At 39.6% G+C, this 17,295-nt stretch overlaps 1 protein-coding gene across 2 annotated transcripts in view; it reads left to right on the forward strand.

Moving 5' to 3' along the window:
• Nucleotides 1-17,295, forward strand: part of PLCH1 (phospholipase C eta 1) — a 230,467-nt gene that overhangs the window by 197,528 nt on the left and 15,644 nt on the right. For both annotated transcript variants that reach the window (XM_019627783.1, XM_019627778.1), the window contains 6 exons: nt 4,069-4,140; nt 6,969-7,060; nt 8,907-9,004; nt 12,224-12,403; nt 12,495-12,602; nt 13,620-13,744. In XM_019627783.1, the coding sequence (XP_019483328.1) occupies nt 4,069-4,140; nt 6,969-7,060; nt 8,907-9,004; nt 12,224-12,403; nt 12,495-12,602; nt 13,620-13,744 (675 nt within the window). The remainder of the gene's footprint in view (nt 1-4,068; nt 4,141-6,968; nt 7,061-8,906; nt 9,005-12,223; nt 12,404-12,494; nt 12,603-13,619; nt 13,745-17,295) is intronic.

A 17,295-nucleotide genomic window follows, 5' to 3' on the forward strand; every position in this document is an offset into this window, starting at 1 on the left:
TTGGGGTCACCACAACATGAGGAACTGTATTAAGGGGTCACGGCATTAGGAAGGTTGAGAACCGCTGCTCTAGACTCTACAGTTCAGCTATTCAACCACGAGGCTGTTCCTCAATTCTATTTAATTTCCAAACATAGGAAACCTAATTCAAAATGGCTTAAATAATGAAGAAAGGTGTTGGGTTAGGTAAGTAGCAAGTTCATTTGCAGAGTGACCTTCAGGGTGGGCTTAATCCAGAGGCTCAGCAGGGTCAGAGGCTCAGAGGGTCATCAGGGACCTATCTTTCTGCTCTAACTACCACACGATTAGTTTGGTGGTTCCCCTTCTCTTGCTGGTTACCGGGTGACTACCAACAGGCCTGTGTGCTGCCTATTTCTTGGTCCATGTCCAGAGAGAGTGAGACAGCATACATGTCCCATCCAATGAACCAAAGTTTGTGCTGAGCTCTGGGTGTGCAACCATGGCCTTGGATACCTGTCTTTCCTGAAACAATAATATTGGCATGTTAATGTCAGTGGGAACTTACCCCTGGAACTGCCAAGATCAGTGCCTCTGGAACTGCAGGTTATGGGGGATAGAATGGAATATTGGGCAGGCAACAAAAATATCAACCACAGCATATTGTCCTTATAGCTTATCATACAATTTTGGATTGTCTTAAAATTTTATATGTACATAAATAGCAGTAAGCTTCTTTCTTCACTCCCTCTCCCTTCAGCCACTTATTTACAACTACACAAATGTCTGTAAAACCCCATTTGGTTAGCCCAGCGTCATTTGTGCTGCTTGTCCTTGGTGGCCTCTCATTGGCTAATCTGGGTCAATCACTTTCTCTAATGCTTTTGGAGAAGTCTTTGCTCTATCCTAGATCATTCCAATTGTGAAGGCAATGGCAAGTCTTAGAGATTTTGGAAGAAACAAATTAAGTCCATATTTCTTTTGCTATTCAAGGGAGAGATTCTAATGGTAGTTTCTCCATCAAGTAAGATGGTGAGGGACCTCAACTTTCAGAGATGTAGTGGAGCAAAATTCAGCCCCCTTCTTGTTTATTTTTCCCTTAAATCCGGAGGACTACAAGAATGCATTAGACTCTTATAAAGTAAGTGGAGCCTGTGACTTTAATAAACTCGGCTGTAACGTGCTGAGGTTTTTAACACTGCTGTTGTATTAGTTTTAAAATATGGTTTTGGTTCAGTGGGCAAGCTAAGACATGTTACTACCGAGACAAGGACATCTGTGTCAGATACATACGCATGTTTAGATTCAAGGAGGAGAATTTGCTGTGTGGTTCAGGGTAGCCGTGTCTCTGGCTTCCTTTTTTCCTGGGTCATCATTCAGCAATGCAGTACTGTGTTCTATTTGTGCTGCTTTTTCCCTGGAGAGCCCTTCAGTGCAATAACAATTAAGTTCTCATCCTTCAAGCTGGAAGAATTTAGTAGACACAAGAAAGATGCCTGCCTTCTTTAGAGTTCTTGAACCTACTCCTTTTTTTTACATATCAGCAGAGGCTGTTTGGATAGACACAATTATCCCCAAGCTGGACTTTCCCTGCTCCCCTACTGTCCTGCCCCTGCCACAATGTCTCATTTACTATTATAATACCATAGTGATATTTCAGAAATATGCATGTCATGTCATTCTGATCGTGTCATTCTCCTATTTTAAACCATTCAAAGTCTCTTCATAGTTTGAAGGATAAAGTTCATATTTTAAGATATAGCTCAGAAGATCCTTTCTCCATGTTCTGGTCCCAGCTTTGACTTGTCCATCAGTGCCCATAGGTACCAGTACACGCATGCACACCCCACTTTCTTTGTTTCTTACAAGGTACTATGTTCTTAGCACTAGGCCTTTGAGTTTGCTATTTCCTTGGCCACAGCACACTTCCTCTTCCTCGTCTCACATAGATAACGTCTACCCATCTTCCAGCTTCAGCTTCCGCATCACATCCCTTTGGAAGTCTTTCTTGATGCTCAAGCCTGGGGAGATGGCCTTCCTGTGCCACCCCTCAGTGCTCTCCTCTTTCCCATCATAGTCTATTGCAGTGTGTTGTAATCACTTGTCTCCACTGTTAGATGGCAAGCCCTGTGGGGACAGAGTCCACATTTCTTTTGTTTGCTGTTGCCCTGTATATATATGCCAAGTTCCTAGCACAATGTCTGAATTCACGAATTCAGTGAAAGACATGGTGCCGACGCTCAAGGAGAGCTCAAGTTGGAGAGAGATATTGTACCCTTCTACATAAACAGGGGTGGGGAGAGGAAGCGGGGGTGAGCCAGCAAGGAGACTTAGGGCTATACAGAATCCCTGTTTGATCATCAACTAGCTTTGTAATGTTGGGATATTATTTAACTTCACTATATTTCAGGTTTTCCATTTGTAAAATTGGGGTTTTAATCATACTTATTGCCAACGATGGTCGTATATATTAAATGAGAATATATGTAATGCACTTAGCATAATCCTTGGGACATAGTAGGTGCCTACTAAATAGGATGACCATATACCTCAACTTGCGTGGGACAGCCCTGCTTTGTTCTTATTATCTCAGGGTAATTATTAAAAGTACCCCATTTCACTCTGCTGTTTGGGGCAGTAAATGACATGATCCCTCTACCAATAGATGGGCTGTTAGAAGTAGAAAGGAGCTCAGAAGTTCATTGGTCCATTCCTTCCCCACTTCACAGATAAGAAAACTGAGATCAGGAGAAGGGGCTTGCCAAGGGACATGTAGCTACTTGGTGGCAGAACTGGGTCTCCAGACTTGGAGAGCAGTGTTGCTTCTATGACAACATCTGGCTAACTTTTTTTTTAAATTTTAGCTGAGCCATCCTGCCACCTGTTGGCAGCTCAGCTGTAGCTCAGCTCGGGCCAGGACTTGAACTGCTGTTGCTCAGAGCTCGCACTCTTGAGCGAGCTCTTAACCAACTGAGCCACTCAGCCAGCCTTCTGGCTAACTTCTTAATTCCAGGGTTTTGAAACAGTTAATGATCAGCTTTAAGAGATCTACAAAGGAAGTCAATCTATATAAAACTGAAATTTCAGTCAACTGAAATTACCCTGTAACTCCCCCTACCCTTCTAGCATTTTCTGAACTGCCCCGTTCCCCAACCAATTCGCAGTCTTCCCCAGTCCCCACCCCGAACTGCATCTCTGATTAGTCTCTGTGGCTATATGTCGATGCCCTGGCTGGTGTTACTTACCCACATTATTCCATTTATGTGGTTATCTCTGTTTCTTCTCTGTTTAGCTGGAAGTCCTGGGGGAGCATGGCCTGCTGGTTTCTCCTTAAACCATGTCATTAGTACTGAGCCACCTAGTGCCTATTTTTAGGGGTGATAATTGAATAAGAGGCAAAGCCCCTTCAGCAGCTTGGCCCTTCTGTTCCCTAATGAGAGACAGGCTTAAGCAAGGACATCTCTAGGCTAGAAAATTAACCCAGATGAGGGAAAATTCAGAGGGTACCATACCTCTTTCCAATGCTCACCATATTATTTTCATGAACAGGTAAGCTTTTGCTATGGTTTACTTAAATAAAAACAATGTTATTACCTACCTCCTTGATATACTTGGATTTTATTTAATTTGAATGTTTTAAATTCCCAAATAACAGTCTTCTCTCAATATGGTTACTGTTTTTAGTCAACAGCATTGGCTCTTAATGATTTCTGGTCATTTTTCAAAATGAAATATACGTTTAACTGAAGGTGAATTTATTCCCGTTCACTGCTAAAGAAATATATCCTGTGCTGTGGAGAGCCTTGTGAGCAGGCACTGGACGGGCCTGCAAAGCGGGGTGCTGCTGAGGGGCCTTGACCCCAGCTTCCAGAAGCAGTTGGCAGTTCCCGTCTTCTGGCTGGTGCCCGACCTCTCCATGCCATTGTCCCCCTCCCTTGAGGCAGGCTCAGCCACCTTTGAGGTAGCGGAGGTGTGGACCAGAGGAGTGAGCAGGGCCTCTTGCTTCCCGCCTAGAGGCAGAAGGAGGGAGGGGCCCTGCCATTCCACCAGAACTAAGGGAAAAATGAAAGGAAAGAAGAAAAATGGTTTTGTTGTGCTTTATTTACTCAGCATCCAGATACGAAGGAGAGTGGAAAGAAATCACACGGGCGATCCCTCATGACCAATTTCGGGAAGCATAAGGTATGAATGAAGAGGGTAAATGTGCAAAATGAATTTAAATTCAATCTGGAAAGTAATAGGAGACTATCATAATATCTTTGGAATAACTGAAGATTTCTTAACTAGGACTCCAGAAAAGGAAAAGGTTGAACATTAAACTACTTTGAAATTTAGGAATTTCTGTTCATCAAAATGATCAAAAATAAGTAGCATACTGGGAAAGAATATTTTCAATACGAAATCCAACAAAGGACTTGTATACTGAATATAGAAAGAATTCCTACAAATCAATAAAAAGACACGTATCCTAAATTTAAAAAAAAAAAAAGATAATGGATATAACGGCACTTCACAAAAGAAGAAAACCAAGCGGCTGATATGGAAAAGGCACTCACCCATATCAGTCCTCTGCGAAATGCAAATTAAAATGGCAATGAGATGCCATACACACCTTCCACAAGAGCAAATATAAAAAGGCTGACAATACCAAGTGTTAGTGAGGATGTTGAGCAACTTGAACGCTCATACGCTGGTAATGGGAACATACATTTGTAATAGTACAAAGCGGAAATAGCTTAAATGTCCATCAACAATAGAATGAATAAAAACTGTGATATATTCACATAAGGGAATATTTATTAGCAGTGAAATTGACAAAATTATGACTATACACAATAATATAGTCTTTATAAACATGACGTTGAGGAGAAGAAGCTAGACCCAAGAGAGTACATACAGTTTGATTCCATTTATATGAAGTTCAAAAGCAGGCCCTCCCCGCAAAATCTATAGGATAAAAGTCCTTTGGGGAGAAGGTGATTATTGAATGGGAGGATTAGAAGGTTTCTGGGGGAAGATAATATTCCATTTCCTCAATTAGGTGGTTTCATTTGTGGAAAGCCATCATGCTATGCAGTTGTCATTGTCATACTTTTCAAAATGTATGTTGCTCTTCAATAGAAAGGTAAAACATGTTTTATAAGCAATCAGTTATTGGATGGTGAACTTCATGCGTGAGATTTTTGTAAGGCTATTTCTTGCACTTTAAGAAATGTTGTATCTGGAATTTCCTTCCCCATTAATAGGGTAATTTATTAAAAGGCTGGAAAAATAGTCATTATAATAAAAACTGAAAACAACCAAAATGTTCACCCATCAAGACTGCTTAAGTGAACCATGATTCATTCACATAATGGACAGTTATGCAGCCACTAAAAGATGATCACTCTAAATAGCTCAACATGCAAAACATTAAGCAAAAAAATAAGATGAAAAATTGATTATATGGTACATTAACCATGATGTGTCAAAACTATATGTAAAGAAAATATATCATCATTTATCCGAATATTATCTGCCATTGGTGATTCATTTCTTATTTCTTTTTGCATTTTATGTTAAAAAATGAACTTTAAAAAGACAGATTTATTCTTGTAACACTTCAAATTACTAACTATATGTAGAATTAGAGAATATTTCATTTTTTGATTATACCTACTGATTTAAGTTGAAATTATTTTCCAAAGTAACCCTTTTAGGCAATACTTTAGAATTACAATTTATTGTGCCTCAAGTCATTTATAGTATTTATAGATTATTTTAATAAATATTAATAGTATTTTAAATTGAAAAGTTAATATTATGTAGCTTACAGAATGACATTTCATGCCATCTCATTTAATCATCACAACAATAATAGTCCTTTAAAATAGATGTTATTGTCCTGCCCTTTAAAAAACACAATGGGGAGCTAGAGAGGTAGCCAGCTTACCAGCTTGGGGAGAAGCCAAGCTGGAACATGAGGCCATCAGATGCTGGCTAGGGTTCCCACACCATGCACACTGAGGTTTGTGAGGCATAAATAACACCTGAGAACATTTCAGACTAAATTGGCACCTTGCTGTGAGTACAATAGAGGTGAGTGTGTGTATGCCAACAGCGTAGCTTGGTTTGTATTTGTTGAGTATGAGAAAACCTGTAAAGTGACATGATCTTGTGGTCATGTAGGAATGGGGTCCCTTTCCCTTTTTTAAGGCACATTCCCCAGATGTCCAGGGTACTCTGTCTGAAGGTCTCACCTTTTTTATGGAAGCTGTATTTTTAGTGACAACGTTTTCTGCAATTACTAGGGTCCCTCCCCATCGCTGGTATTGTTGAGGGTATGTGTTGCCAAATATTGGGGTTATCTCCAAAGTGGTGGGGATGAAGTCTCATCATTCCAAAAAGGTTTTATGTCTAACAGCTTATCTGTCCAGAAGACACCAGATTAGCCCTGCAGCCTTTCAGCTTGAATCCTGTGGGTAACAGTTTTCATTCTGCTGCTAGAAATTAAAATGGGTCAAAACCTGAAAAGAGCAGTTTGATACAGAAGGTTATTTCAGTGCATACTGATCAAAAACAGGAAAGGTAGGTCATTCATTTGTTAAAAAAAAAATTATTACTTTTTAAATTCAATCTGCCTTTTATAATTCAATAGGAATAGTGACCTTCCTATAAAGAAGACATTTTATTCCTTATAATTATTTAAATAGATGTTATAACTTTGACCCTACCCCTCATAGAGACCTCCGAAGCATGACTAATAAGGTCTTTCTAAGACCTACATTTTATGTGGCGTAGAAGTCAGTTTAAAATAAAACCCTTGGTTTTGTCTTAATATTATAATTGGGCCATAGACATGCTTGTTATTAATGGAAAGGCAAGCTACAATATTTGATCCTTTTTTCCCCCTCCAAGTTACTTTCCTTGTGTGTGTGTCTGTGTGTTAAAGCCCAGTCCATCCTCTATATGTTGTAGATGTACCTGATGCAATGAGTTTGCTGTTAAGTTTACTATGATTTTCCTGGCAGAAAACCACAAAATTGCGGTGTAAATCCTACAGTACCGATGATGAGGAGGACGCACAGCAGAACTCTGGCAAGGAGACCGGGCAGCTATACAGGTAAGAAAGCATCGCCGTGATTCTGTCTCAGACTTCCTGAGCCTCTCCATCCTCATTAGCTTGGCTGTTTTAGTTGCATTTGTCTAGACAGTTGGGAGACAAGGTCAAGTGCTCATTGCAGCAGGACCTGTGAAGATCAATGGGATATGAGATGATAATACATGTAGGGGACTTACACCGTGCTTGTGCATAGGGAGCTCTGACATGCTAGCTGTAGCAGTTGTCAAATACAATAAAAAGTATCTTCAGAGAAGAGAGAGAGTGGACACATGAGCTAGTACAGAGGGCTCTCCTACTTACAGGAGACCAAAGGAGAAGACAGGGTTAAGAGCCAAGGATCTGAAATCAGCCAGGCTTCAAACTCTTGATCCTCCAACTTTAATGTAGGGCAAGTTAGGCTCCTCATTAGGCTCATTGTAAGGATTAAAGGATTTAAACTGCTTAGCTTGATAAGCCCTCCTTCAATTAATGAAGTGCTCAAAAATATTAGCTGCTGTTTTCGTTGTTATTGGCAATAAAATTTGTAATGAATATAATGACTATATTTTTAGAACCCAAATTGTGACACATGATCTGATGTAGAATTTTCTGGCTGTTTATGTATATAGTAAGTCTCACAAAGGGATGTAAATTATATCATAGATAGACAAACACATACATGCATGTGCAAACAAGTGTGCATGCGTACACTGCGCCCCCCCCCCACCGCATATCCCTGTGCCTTTATCAAAAGACTGAAATTAAATGAAATCAAAAGCATAGAGGTCCTGTAGGAATGAATGGCATGTAGTGTTCAATTAAGTTTAATATTCAATTTTATCCATTAGTTGAAAGACATTTAGGTAGTTTTTACTTTTTGGCTGTTATGAACAATGCTGTTGTGAACATTCATGTATAGTTTTCATATGGATATATATTTTTATTTCTCTTGGGTATATACTTAGAAGTGGAATCACTGGGTCTTATGGTAACTCTGTTTAACTTTTGAAGAGCTGACAAACAGCTGTTGTACCATTTTATATTCCCTAGCAGTGTATGAGGGTTCCAATTTCTCCTCATCCTTGCCAACACATGGTATTGCCTACCTTTTTGGTTATCACCATCCTAGCGTGTGTAAAGTGGTATCTCATTGTTTTGATTTGCTTTTTCCTAATGAGGAGTGATGTTGAACATGTTCTTCCTGGCCACTTGTCTATCTTCTTTGGTGAGGATTAGACATTTTGATTGTTAGATGTTCCCCTAGAGGAGAAAAATGTGTATCTGAGGAGAATGTGATAGTCTGTGGAGCACTCAACTGTGTAAGGAGCAGTGGTAGAATTTGTAAAGTTGTAGAGGAGTCCCTAGGAGTCGTTTATAGAGGAGAGAGAGAACAAAGTAAAGGTTGTTTGCTTTAAGAAAGTTGAAGAATATAGAAAAAAACATAAGGAAGAAAATAAAAATCACTTGTAATCACACCTCTGAAAGAGAACCACTGTGGAAGTTTTGGTGTATTTCCCTTTAGCTATATAACTCGTGTGACCCACAAGGCAAGGTTTCTATTCCTTTAGTTTAGGCTCTCATTTAGCCAAAGTGGAGCAGATCCCTGGTGAGCTCTGTTGTTACTCCCTAGCCTGGGTAACAGTGGGAATCAAGCCCTTCACAATAGAACTCCCAAATGCATGAGGAACAGACTGATTCTGGCTGAGAGGTGAATAAGACCCAATGGGTAGGGTGCTGTGGTGGAAAGTGCCAAACTAGGAACCACACTGGGCTCTACTCCTGGCTCTGTCAGAAGCAGGTAGGTACACAAAAGCCCAAAGTTCTTCCAGCTCTAACATATCATGAGTTCTGGGTATATATTTCACAGGTTGGGACGCCGAAGGAAAACCATGAAGCTCTGCCGAGAGCTCTCTGACTTGGTGGTGTATACAAACTCCGTGGCAGCCCAGGACATTGTGGATGACGGTAAGGACTGAGTGTTTTTGCTTCTGGACAAACATTCTCGACCTTCTCTGTCAATTGTTAATTAATCTTTTTGTTATTCAGATCATCAGCCCACATTTCTGGGACTGGGAACAATCCAACTTGAGTTGCCAGGAAGCTGACTGTCAGTAGAATGCTTTGAGCTCCCAGGGAGGGCTCTGTTGATTATTATAATTGCCTGATTGTCTAGAGGTCAGAGAAACTTCCTACAGGGCAAAGGAGGACTTTATTATTAAAAAAGACAAATACATCAGAGCAAGGTCTTCCCCAGCGCTTGAACTATGGAGACCTGCCTTGGGTTGATGGCCAGGTGACAGATTGCGATTCCCAGTGAGTGACCAGAAGAAAGAAGAAATGCATTGGCTTAAAAGGCACCTTGGAATGCCCCATATTTTCTCATTGGAAATTTTGACTTTGATGAAAATAATTGAATCCACAGATTGAGGTTTTAACAAAAAGAGCAGAAATTTCAGAAGCATTGACTTTTTCACTGATTTCCACCCATCAGTTGCCGTATATTGAGTTGAGAAATTCTAGTCACAACGGTTCTTACCCTGAACTTTCCTGCTTTTTTCCCCTTTATCCTCTTCCCTGCTCATTTTAAAATTTTGTTCAGTTAATGAATGTTTATAGGAATTATGGCTATGTGGCTTTTCTGTCTATTCTCAATTTTAGTAGCAGTTAAATGTAACTCAGAATCTCCCATTCTCTCAGCAAGTCTTAGTGAAGGGAAAATAACCTTGGGGCATGAGTCTTAGTCCTCACAAGCTTCCAGCAGTTTCCTCAGGTCTCTTTTTTCCCTTTACTCCACAAGTGTATCTTTTTCTATCTCAGATTTTCTTCCTTTTGGTGTTGATTTCTTCTTCAAATGGTGACAATTATAACAATTTTAAATTAATTTCACATGTGAGAGCATGATAAACTAGGAATCTCACCAAGTGAACAACACCTTCTTAGAATAACTCCCCACAGCTAGATAATGAACACAAGGAGTGGTTTAATGGAGTTGAAGGTATATTTGGTTTAGAGAAATATAATTTCTAATAAATGTGTTAGGAAATCATAATCCTATAAGCTTAATGGAAAAATTGAGTACTATTTAGCTTTTGAACTTCAGCTGTTTTTGTCTTTTGTGGGTTTTTTAGGCTTAAAATGAACCATAGATAATGAATACATGGTTTATCCTAATGCAAGCAACTCGATTCTGTTAATACATTAATTGATATGTGCCTAATTAACAAGGGCATCCTAATGTAACGTGGTATGCATATTTACATGGACAGAACAAACAGTGGTACTGATTATATTGCTACTCCATTTGAATGTAGCTTGTCAAAAAAACTATAGTTTCTCCTATCATGTTCAAAGTATTCCTGATCAAAACCCTCAAAAAAGACTATTTTTAGTATACTTGAGATACATAAACTATGTTAATAAGTTATGTCAATAAAATAAATAAGAAAAATTTATATGAAGCAAATCATCAAATTAAAAACTAATTCCCTAATTTCTTTGCCTCCCACTTGTATTCATGACTGTTCCAGGTCCTAGAGTATAATTGTTAGTCATTTGGTCAGCATTTACTATCTAAGGCTGTACAATCCCAAGGACAACAGGAGCCCTGGGGGACTGTGTGCTCTAATAAGCATGCACAGTATGGATATAATTCAGCACAGTTGGCCCAGCTAGCACAGGGTTCTACTCCTTGGTTGAATGGGCCATGTCTCTCAGCCTGGGTTCAGACACACTCAGTTTGTCACATTACACATTAGAATGGAAATGAGGCTCAGGACAAGTTTGGATCTTTATCTAGACTGACCTGTTACAGCAGGTCCAGAAGACATATGGGTGGTCGTTTGGGGGGTGGGGTATGGGGGAGTGGATGTTTGGTGAAGGGATGGGAGTGGTGGAGTTATTGTAGATACAATGCCAAAGAAGAGATTGGGAGAAAAGGGTATTGATATTAAATATTTGGAGGTTTACTGTATCATGGCCCCCAAACTTGCAGTTTTCTTGGCCATGGATTGACCCATCAAGATGATGATCTTAGCAGAAATTTTAATATCGGCTTCTTGTTCTTTTACCTCCCTTAATTTTTTCCATTGTTGATAAACCTCGGTAGATGGATGATTGTTATTGTTTCTGAAATTTTATTCTGTATAATGCTCTTTTGAATGCTTTATTATTATTCCTTTCTCCTAAACAGGTTTTGACTGATTCCATAATTCTATTCAGATTGACTTTAAAAATAAATTTTTCTGTTTTGGAATTGATCTTTATTTCTTTATTTTTTGGACCCTGAATGCTACTAGTTAATACGCATTTCACATGTGAACTTTTTAGGTGAATGCCTTCAATGAATGTCTCCCTGTTATCATGTCTAAGTCACATAGATACTTTCATTTATCTTTAGGAAAGACATTCTATTTGAATTATGCACTTCAAAAATAATTTTGCAGGCCAGCCAAGTGGCGCATTGGTTGAGAGTTGGCTTGAGAGCGCCAGCTCTGAGTAGCAGGGCCCCTGTTTGGATTCCACATGAGGGTCAGTGACGCTGCGCTCTCTACATCTAAAATGGTGTACAACAGCTTAACCTGGAGCTGGGCTGCCGTGAGTCGCTAGTGACAGTGTAGGCTACAGTGTGGCTGCAGTGGGCTACCGTGAGCTACTGTGAGTGGCTGGCAGCCAGTGTGAGTTGCCATGAGCCACAGTGAGCGGCTGTCCAGTGGCCAGCAACTGCTTCACCTGGGAAGAGCTCAATGATCACAATACCAACATGGCTAGTAAAGTGACGTCCTCCAAAACTAGACTGAAGACCAAAGGGAGAGCAACTTGTCTGTTCCCCTTCTCCAATTCCCCAATAAAATCTTTAAAAATAATAATAATAATAATTTTGCTGCCCACCCTGTTCATACTAGCCGGATAGACATGAATTAGTGAGATGGTCGAACTCTTGGGAAACATGGGACCCCAAAATAGGCAGTTATCTTAGCACAATTCTGATTTGGCCTCAAAATGGCAAAAGAGCCCCCAGAATGGAATTATATGGGTCTTTCTTGGTCAGGAACTGCATCTTCTCTGGTTGGATTTTCCTTTTTGCTCTGCCATTTACTATGGGTATAAACTGACATATTATAAGTTCTTTTGTGAGTGGTGTTTTCTTTACTCAGTTTTGTTTTCTTCTTTATTAAAAACTCCCAGGAACCACAGGAAATGTGTTATCATTCAGTGAAACGAGAGCACATCAGGTGGTTCAGCAGAAATCAGAGCAGTTCATGATTTATAACCAAAAGCAGCTCACGAGGATTTACCCCTCCGCCTACCGCATTGATTCCAGTAACTTCAATCCTCTGCCCTACTGGAACGCAGGTTGCCAGCTAGGTGTGTATGCCTTGGGAAGGGGCGGGTCTCTGTATGTCTTGAGTCTATGCTAACATTTTGCCTAATTCTTTCAAACTCTGAACTTGCACAGTGGCACTGAACTACCAGTCTGAAGGGCGAATGATGCAATTAAATCGAGCCAAATTCAAGACGAATGGCAATTGTGGCTATGTCCTCAAACCTCAGCAAATGTGCAAAGGTGTGTGTTATTTCATAGTCATATATCTGAATGCAGATGACTTGTATTGAAGGAGCTCTCTGAAAAGTGGGATATTCCAGTGTTTTGCATCGGGCTTAAAAAAAATAGGTTAAGGTGTTGGAATGTAAATTAAAACTCTTTTCACACTATAATATTAAGAATGTTCTCCCCTGAGGTTATGCATGTGAAGAGGGACATAGGTAGCAATGGCTAGTCATCTGAAATCCATTGCCGCAGCATGATATTCACTGGCCATTACTTATAAATTGGATAGTGTTCTAAGGTCTGAGCCCTATTTTTCAGAAACTCTCTTAGGTCATGTGAGTTAGAAACATGCTGGCAAGATAAAAATACCACCTGAAACAATTTTATCAAGCCTTAAGTCAATATGGCTTACAAAACAGTGCTCATAAAAAAAGAAAAAATAATGTAGTGTTAGATAAAAAACACACCTTCTTTTGGTTTTGCTCATTAAAATTCTTTTTAAATTTCCCCAATTGGATTTTTAACAATTGAGGTAAAAACGTGTTGGCACATGTGTCTTCAGGATTTTATGCTGTGCATGTTTTCTTGCTCTGCTGTTTACTTAGTTTCAGATCTTCTTTCTGTTTGTTATATTCACTCTATGCCTGAGATAGTTTAGGTTAGAAAATTATTTGGATCTGACATAGCTGCTCCTCTTCTCTGTACAAGTGGCTTTCAAGTAAAATGTTCCTCCTCCCCCATGCCACGACTGATAATTGCAATTGCAGACACTTGCTTTAAATTAGTTCATTCCCCCACCTTTGGGAGCATGGATTCTAAGAAAAACCACAGCAATGCAAATGCCAGCTGGCATTGTCTTCAGGCAGGATCCACACTGATAGTTATGTGATCATTTCTTTGCTCTAAGAAACACTGTGATAACTCAGCATTTGTTGTTTCTTTGTGCCACAAGCTTAAGCTGCATGGGTATGTATTCATGTGTTTTACCATGCTGCTAACCTTAGATGTTCATGTCTGCTTTACTTGGCTTAGGTACTTTCAACCCTTTCTCTGGTGACCCACTGCCTGCCAACCCCAAAAAGCAGCTCATCCTGAAAGTTATAAGTGGACAACAGCTCCCCAAACCTCCCGACTCCATGTTTGGAGACCGAGGAGAGGTAAGCCATGTATGACCAAACGGTTAATTATGTGATTATTTTTTTGTGTTTACATTTCATCCAAAATGTTAGCTGTGAGGTGTGTGTGTTCATAAATGAGCACTGACCTCAGCTCACCAGATATTAACTAGCTCATTGGCAAAGCACACACACTTCTTTCTCAATTGTAGTGCATCGTCTATATGGGAGGCATGCATGCATGCAATCAATTCATTATTTAAGATTGACACGGGCAATGCTAACATTGGGGTGCAAAAAACAATTTTATTAATACGGACTCTGCATAAGGATATGTCTTAACTCTCCATCCACATTCCTTATCTGCTCTGACCCTCATCTCTGCTGCACATCAGCCGCCTGTTCCTGGCCGCATGCTGACCCTTGTCATCATTTGCTGCACCTCTGTCGCATGATTTTAAAATGTCTTCCTCTGTGACCACAGACTCCTGTCTTTCCAGAGCTTTTATTCCATTATTCTCATGACACCTGGTCTTGGCCTTCTTGGCTTCAAGTTTCTCCCTACCTCTCAGCCCCTCCTATGTTCATATCCTTCCTCTTAGAAACAACCCATCACTTTAAACTCTTTGCCACTCTCACCTGTTAAGCCATCATTTCTGGATCTTCCCGCTCTGCAGTTTGGCATCACCATAAACTCTTTGTGTCAACTCTCAACTGACCCACAGTGCTGTGCTGCCATCCCAGCTACACCTTATCAGCGCACTGTCCTATTATCTACAGTGGATGTTTCCAACCTTCTCTCTCCTCAAACAGTTATTCTCATCACTTTCTTTCTCATCTTTGGATAGCATCATAGCCTACTCTTCAGAAAGCAGGAGCTTCAGATGGGACCGTTTCTTCTGTTTCTATGGCCTCCAGGCTAATCCAAGCCACCATCATCTCTTGTCAGTTCTGCTGCAGTAGCTTCCTAGCTGACTGGTTGCTCTGTGTCCATCCTGTTCGCCTCCGAGCAAGAATAATTGTTCTGCCAGTATCAGAAAGTTTACCCTTACCTCTTCTTTCCTTTTTCTCTTCCTTTATTGTCTATGCAAAAGAATACACTTCCTGTATTTTCTCCCAACCTTTTTATTATGAAATATTTTAAACCTCAGAAGAATTGAAAGAATAGTAAAATGAACATCATACCTCCAACACCTGGATTCACCAATTAAGTTATTAAATTTTGTGACATTTGCTTTCTCTCTCTGTTTTATGTATATATGTGTGTGCATGCATATATATTTGTGTTTATATATGTGTACACACACATACATACACACATGAAAGAGATACAGCAAATGTCAAAATTTAATTATATAGACACACACATACATATATATGTATTTATACATTTGCTTTTCTTTGCAGAGTCATTTGATAGTAAGTTGTTAACATAATGACCCTTGGCCCTAAATACATCAGCATTTATCTCTTAAGAACAAGGAAGGACATTTTCCTGTAAAACCAAATATAATCATGACACTCATGATATTTAATATAGGTACACTAGTATTATCTAATATAAAATCTATATTCGATTTTCCCAATTGTTCCAAAATTGTCGTTATGTCTTTTTTTTCCTTTTCTTTCTGTTTGAATTCAGGGTCCAATCAAGGATCCCACATTGTTTTTAGTTGTCATTTCTCTTTGGTCTTTAGATATCTAAAACAGTTCTCCAGCTTTTTTGTTTTGTTTTCATGATATTGACATTAAAAAAAATGATGTCCAAGCCAGTTATTTCCAGCATGCCCTGCAATTTGGATTTACCTGATTTTTTTCTTCATGACTAGAATCAGAATAAACATATTTGGCAGGGCTATTACATGGCCAATGTAGGGCTCTTCTCAGTGCATCACATCAGGAGCCACATAATATCTTTTATCCTGTGATTGATACTGAGAGGTGGATAAGGGGTTCTTTCAGATGTTTTTCATTGTATGGGTATCTCTTTTCCTTTGTAATTAATACATAGTCTGTGCAGTTAGAGTAATCTTTTAAATGTATAGAGACCATCTTTTTTTTGTAATTAAATTAAGATCCAACCTCCTTATCGTGGTTTACAAGGTTCTCTATCAGCAGATTGTAACTTTTTTTTGAGCCATGAAACTCTTTGGTATCTGATGAGACCAATGGACCCTTTTTCGAAATAATGTTTGTTTTTTTTTTTTTTAAAGATTTTTATTGGGGAATTGGGGGATGGGGAATAGACAAGTTGCTGTCCTTTTTTTCTTCAGTCTAGTTGTGGAGGACGTTGCTTCACTGGCCCAAGTTGGCACCATCATTGCGCTCTTCCTGGGCAAGGCAGATCAGTCACCGGCTTCTGGACGACTGCTGGCTACACACAGTAGCCCATGGCAACCCACTGCAGCAGGGGCTGCAGCCTACGCTGTCGCTGGTGACTCACAGCAGCCGAGCTCCAGGTTGAGCTGTTGTTCAGCATCTTAGCTGTGGAGGGCAGTGTCACTGGTCCTCATATGTGGGATCCGAACCGGGGCCCTCTGACGTCCCAAGCCAGCTCTTAACCTACGTGCCACTCGGCCGGCCCTGGAATAATGTTTTTATATGCCTAAAATAAAATAAACAGGGCTACACAGAACCAATTTTATCGCAATTTACTTAATTCACAAAATATTAAAAAGAAGTTGTGACATGCAAATATGTGCGTCTGTTAATGGAATAAATAGCAGAGTCTAGAGGTGGGTCCAATAACTATTAGAATTTTAAGTCGTGATGAGTATTGATAAAACATGGAGATTTTTATAACAACTGTAATGTGACATGAAAGCATCTATGATTTCTATCGGGTACAAAATTGCAGTGCTGATACTCCTATGCTGTTCTTTAGTCACAGGCTAATGAAAATAAAGGTAGAGTTTTTTCCTCCCATCCAGGCTCCCTGAAACCTCAGCCCATGAAGTTTCACATTATTCATATTTCTGAGAATGGAATCACAATTCTTTTGTTCCCAATCAGAAAATCATCATCTTTAATTTTCACCTTTTTTTCTTTTCTTTGCTCTTTACATCTAATCAATTACCATCTCTTAGGTGTTCTGCCTCCCAAACCTCTCGCCAGTCTTGCTGCCACTATGTGATTCCATTATTCTAGTATATCACCTGGGTGACAGCACAATGGAGCAGACACTGGTAGCTCACGTTCATAGATGAGGAATCTGAAGCACAGGCACTTACAGAACTTGCTGAAGGCCAACATAGGGACAAGCTCTGAAACACGAAGTTGCTTTCAAAGCTGGTGATCTTGACTTCCTTAAAAACAGAAATCGTATTCATTAGCTGCTAAAAAACCCAAGATCCCCATTGATCTAGTTGTACCACAGGGTTCTGTTTAAAGGAAGAACTTTTAGCATAAAATAAATAATTGAAAATGAGTAAATTTTAACTACGGTGTGTGTGTGTGTGTATACACACACACACACACACACACACACACACACACACACACACACACACACACACACACACCGTAGTTAAAATTATATATATATATATATATATATATATATATATATATATATATATATATATATATATATA

The sequence above is a fragment of the Hipposideros armiger genome, unplaced genomic scaffold, assembly GCF_001890085.2.
Source record: "Hipposideros armiger isolate ML-2016 unplaced genomic scaffold, ASM189008v1 scaffold_16, whole genome shotgun sequence".
Lineage (NCBI taxonomy): Eukaryota > Metazoa > Chordata > Mammalia > Chiroptera > Hipposideridae > Hipposideros > Hipposideros armiger.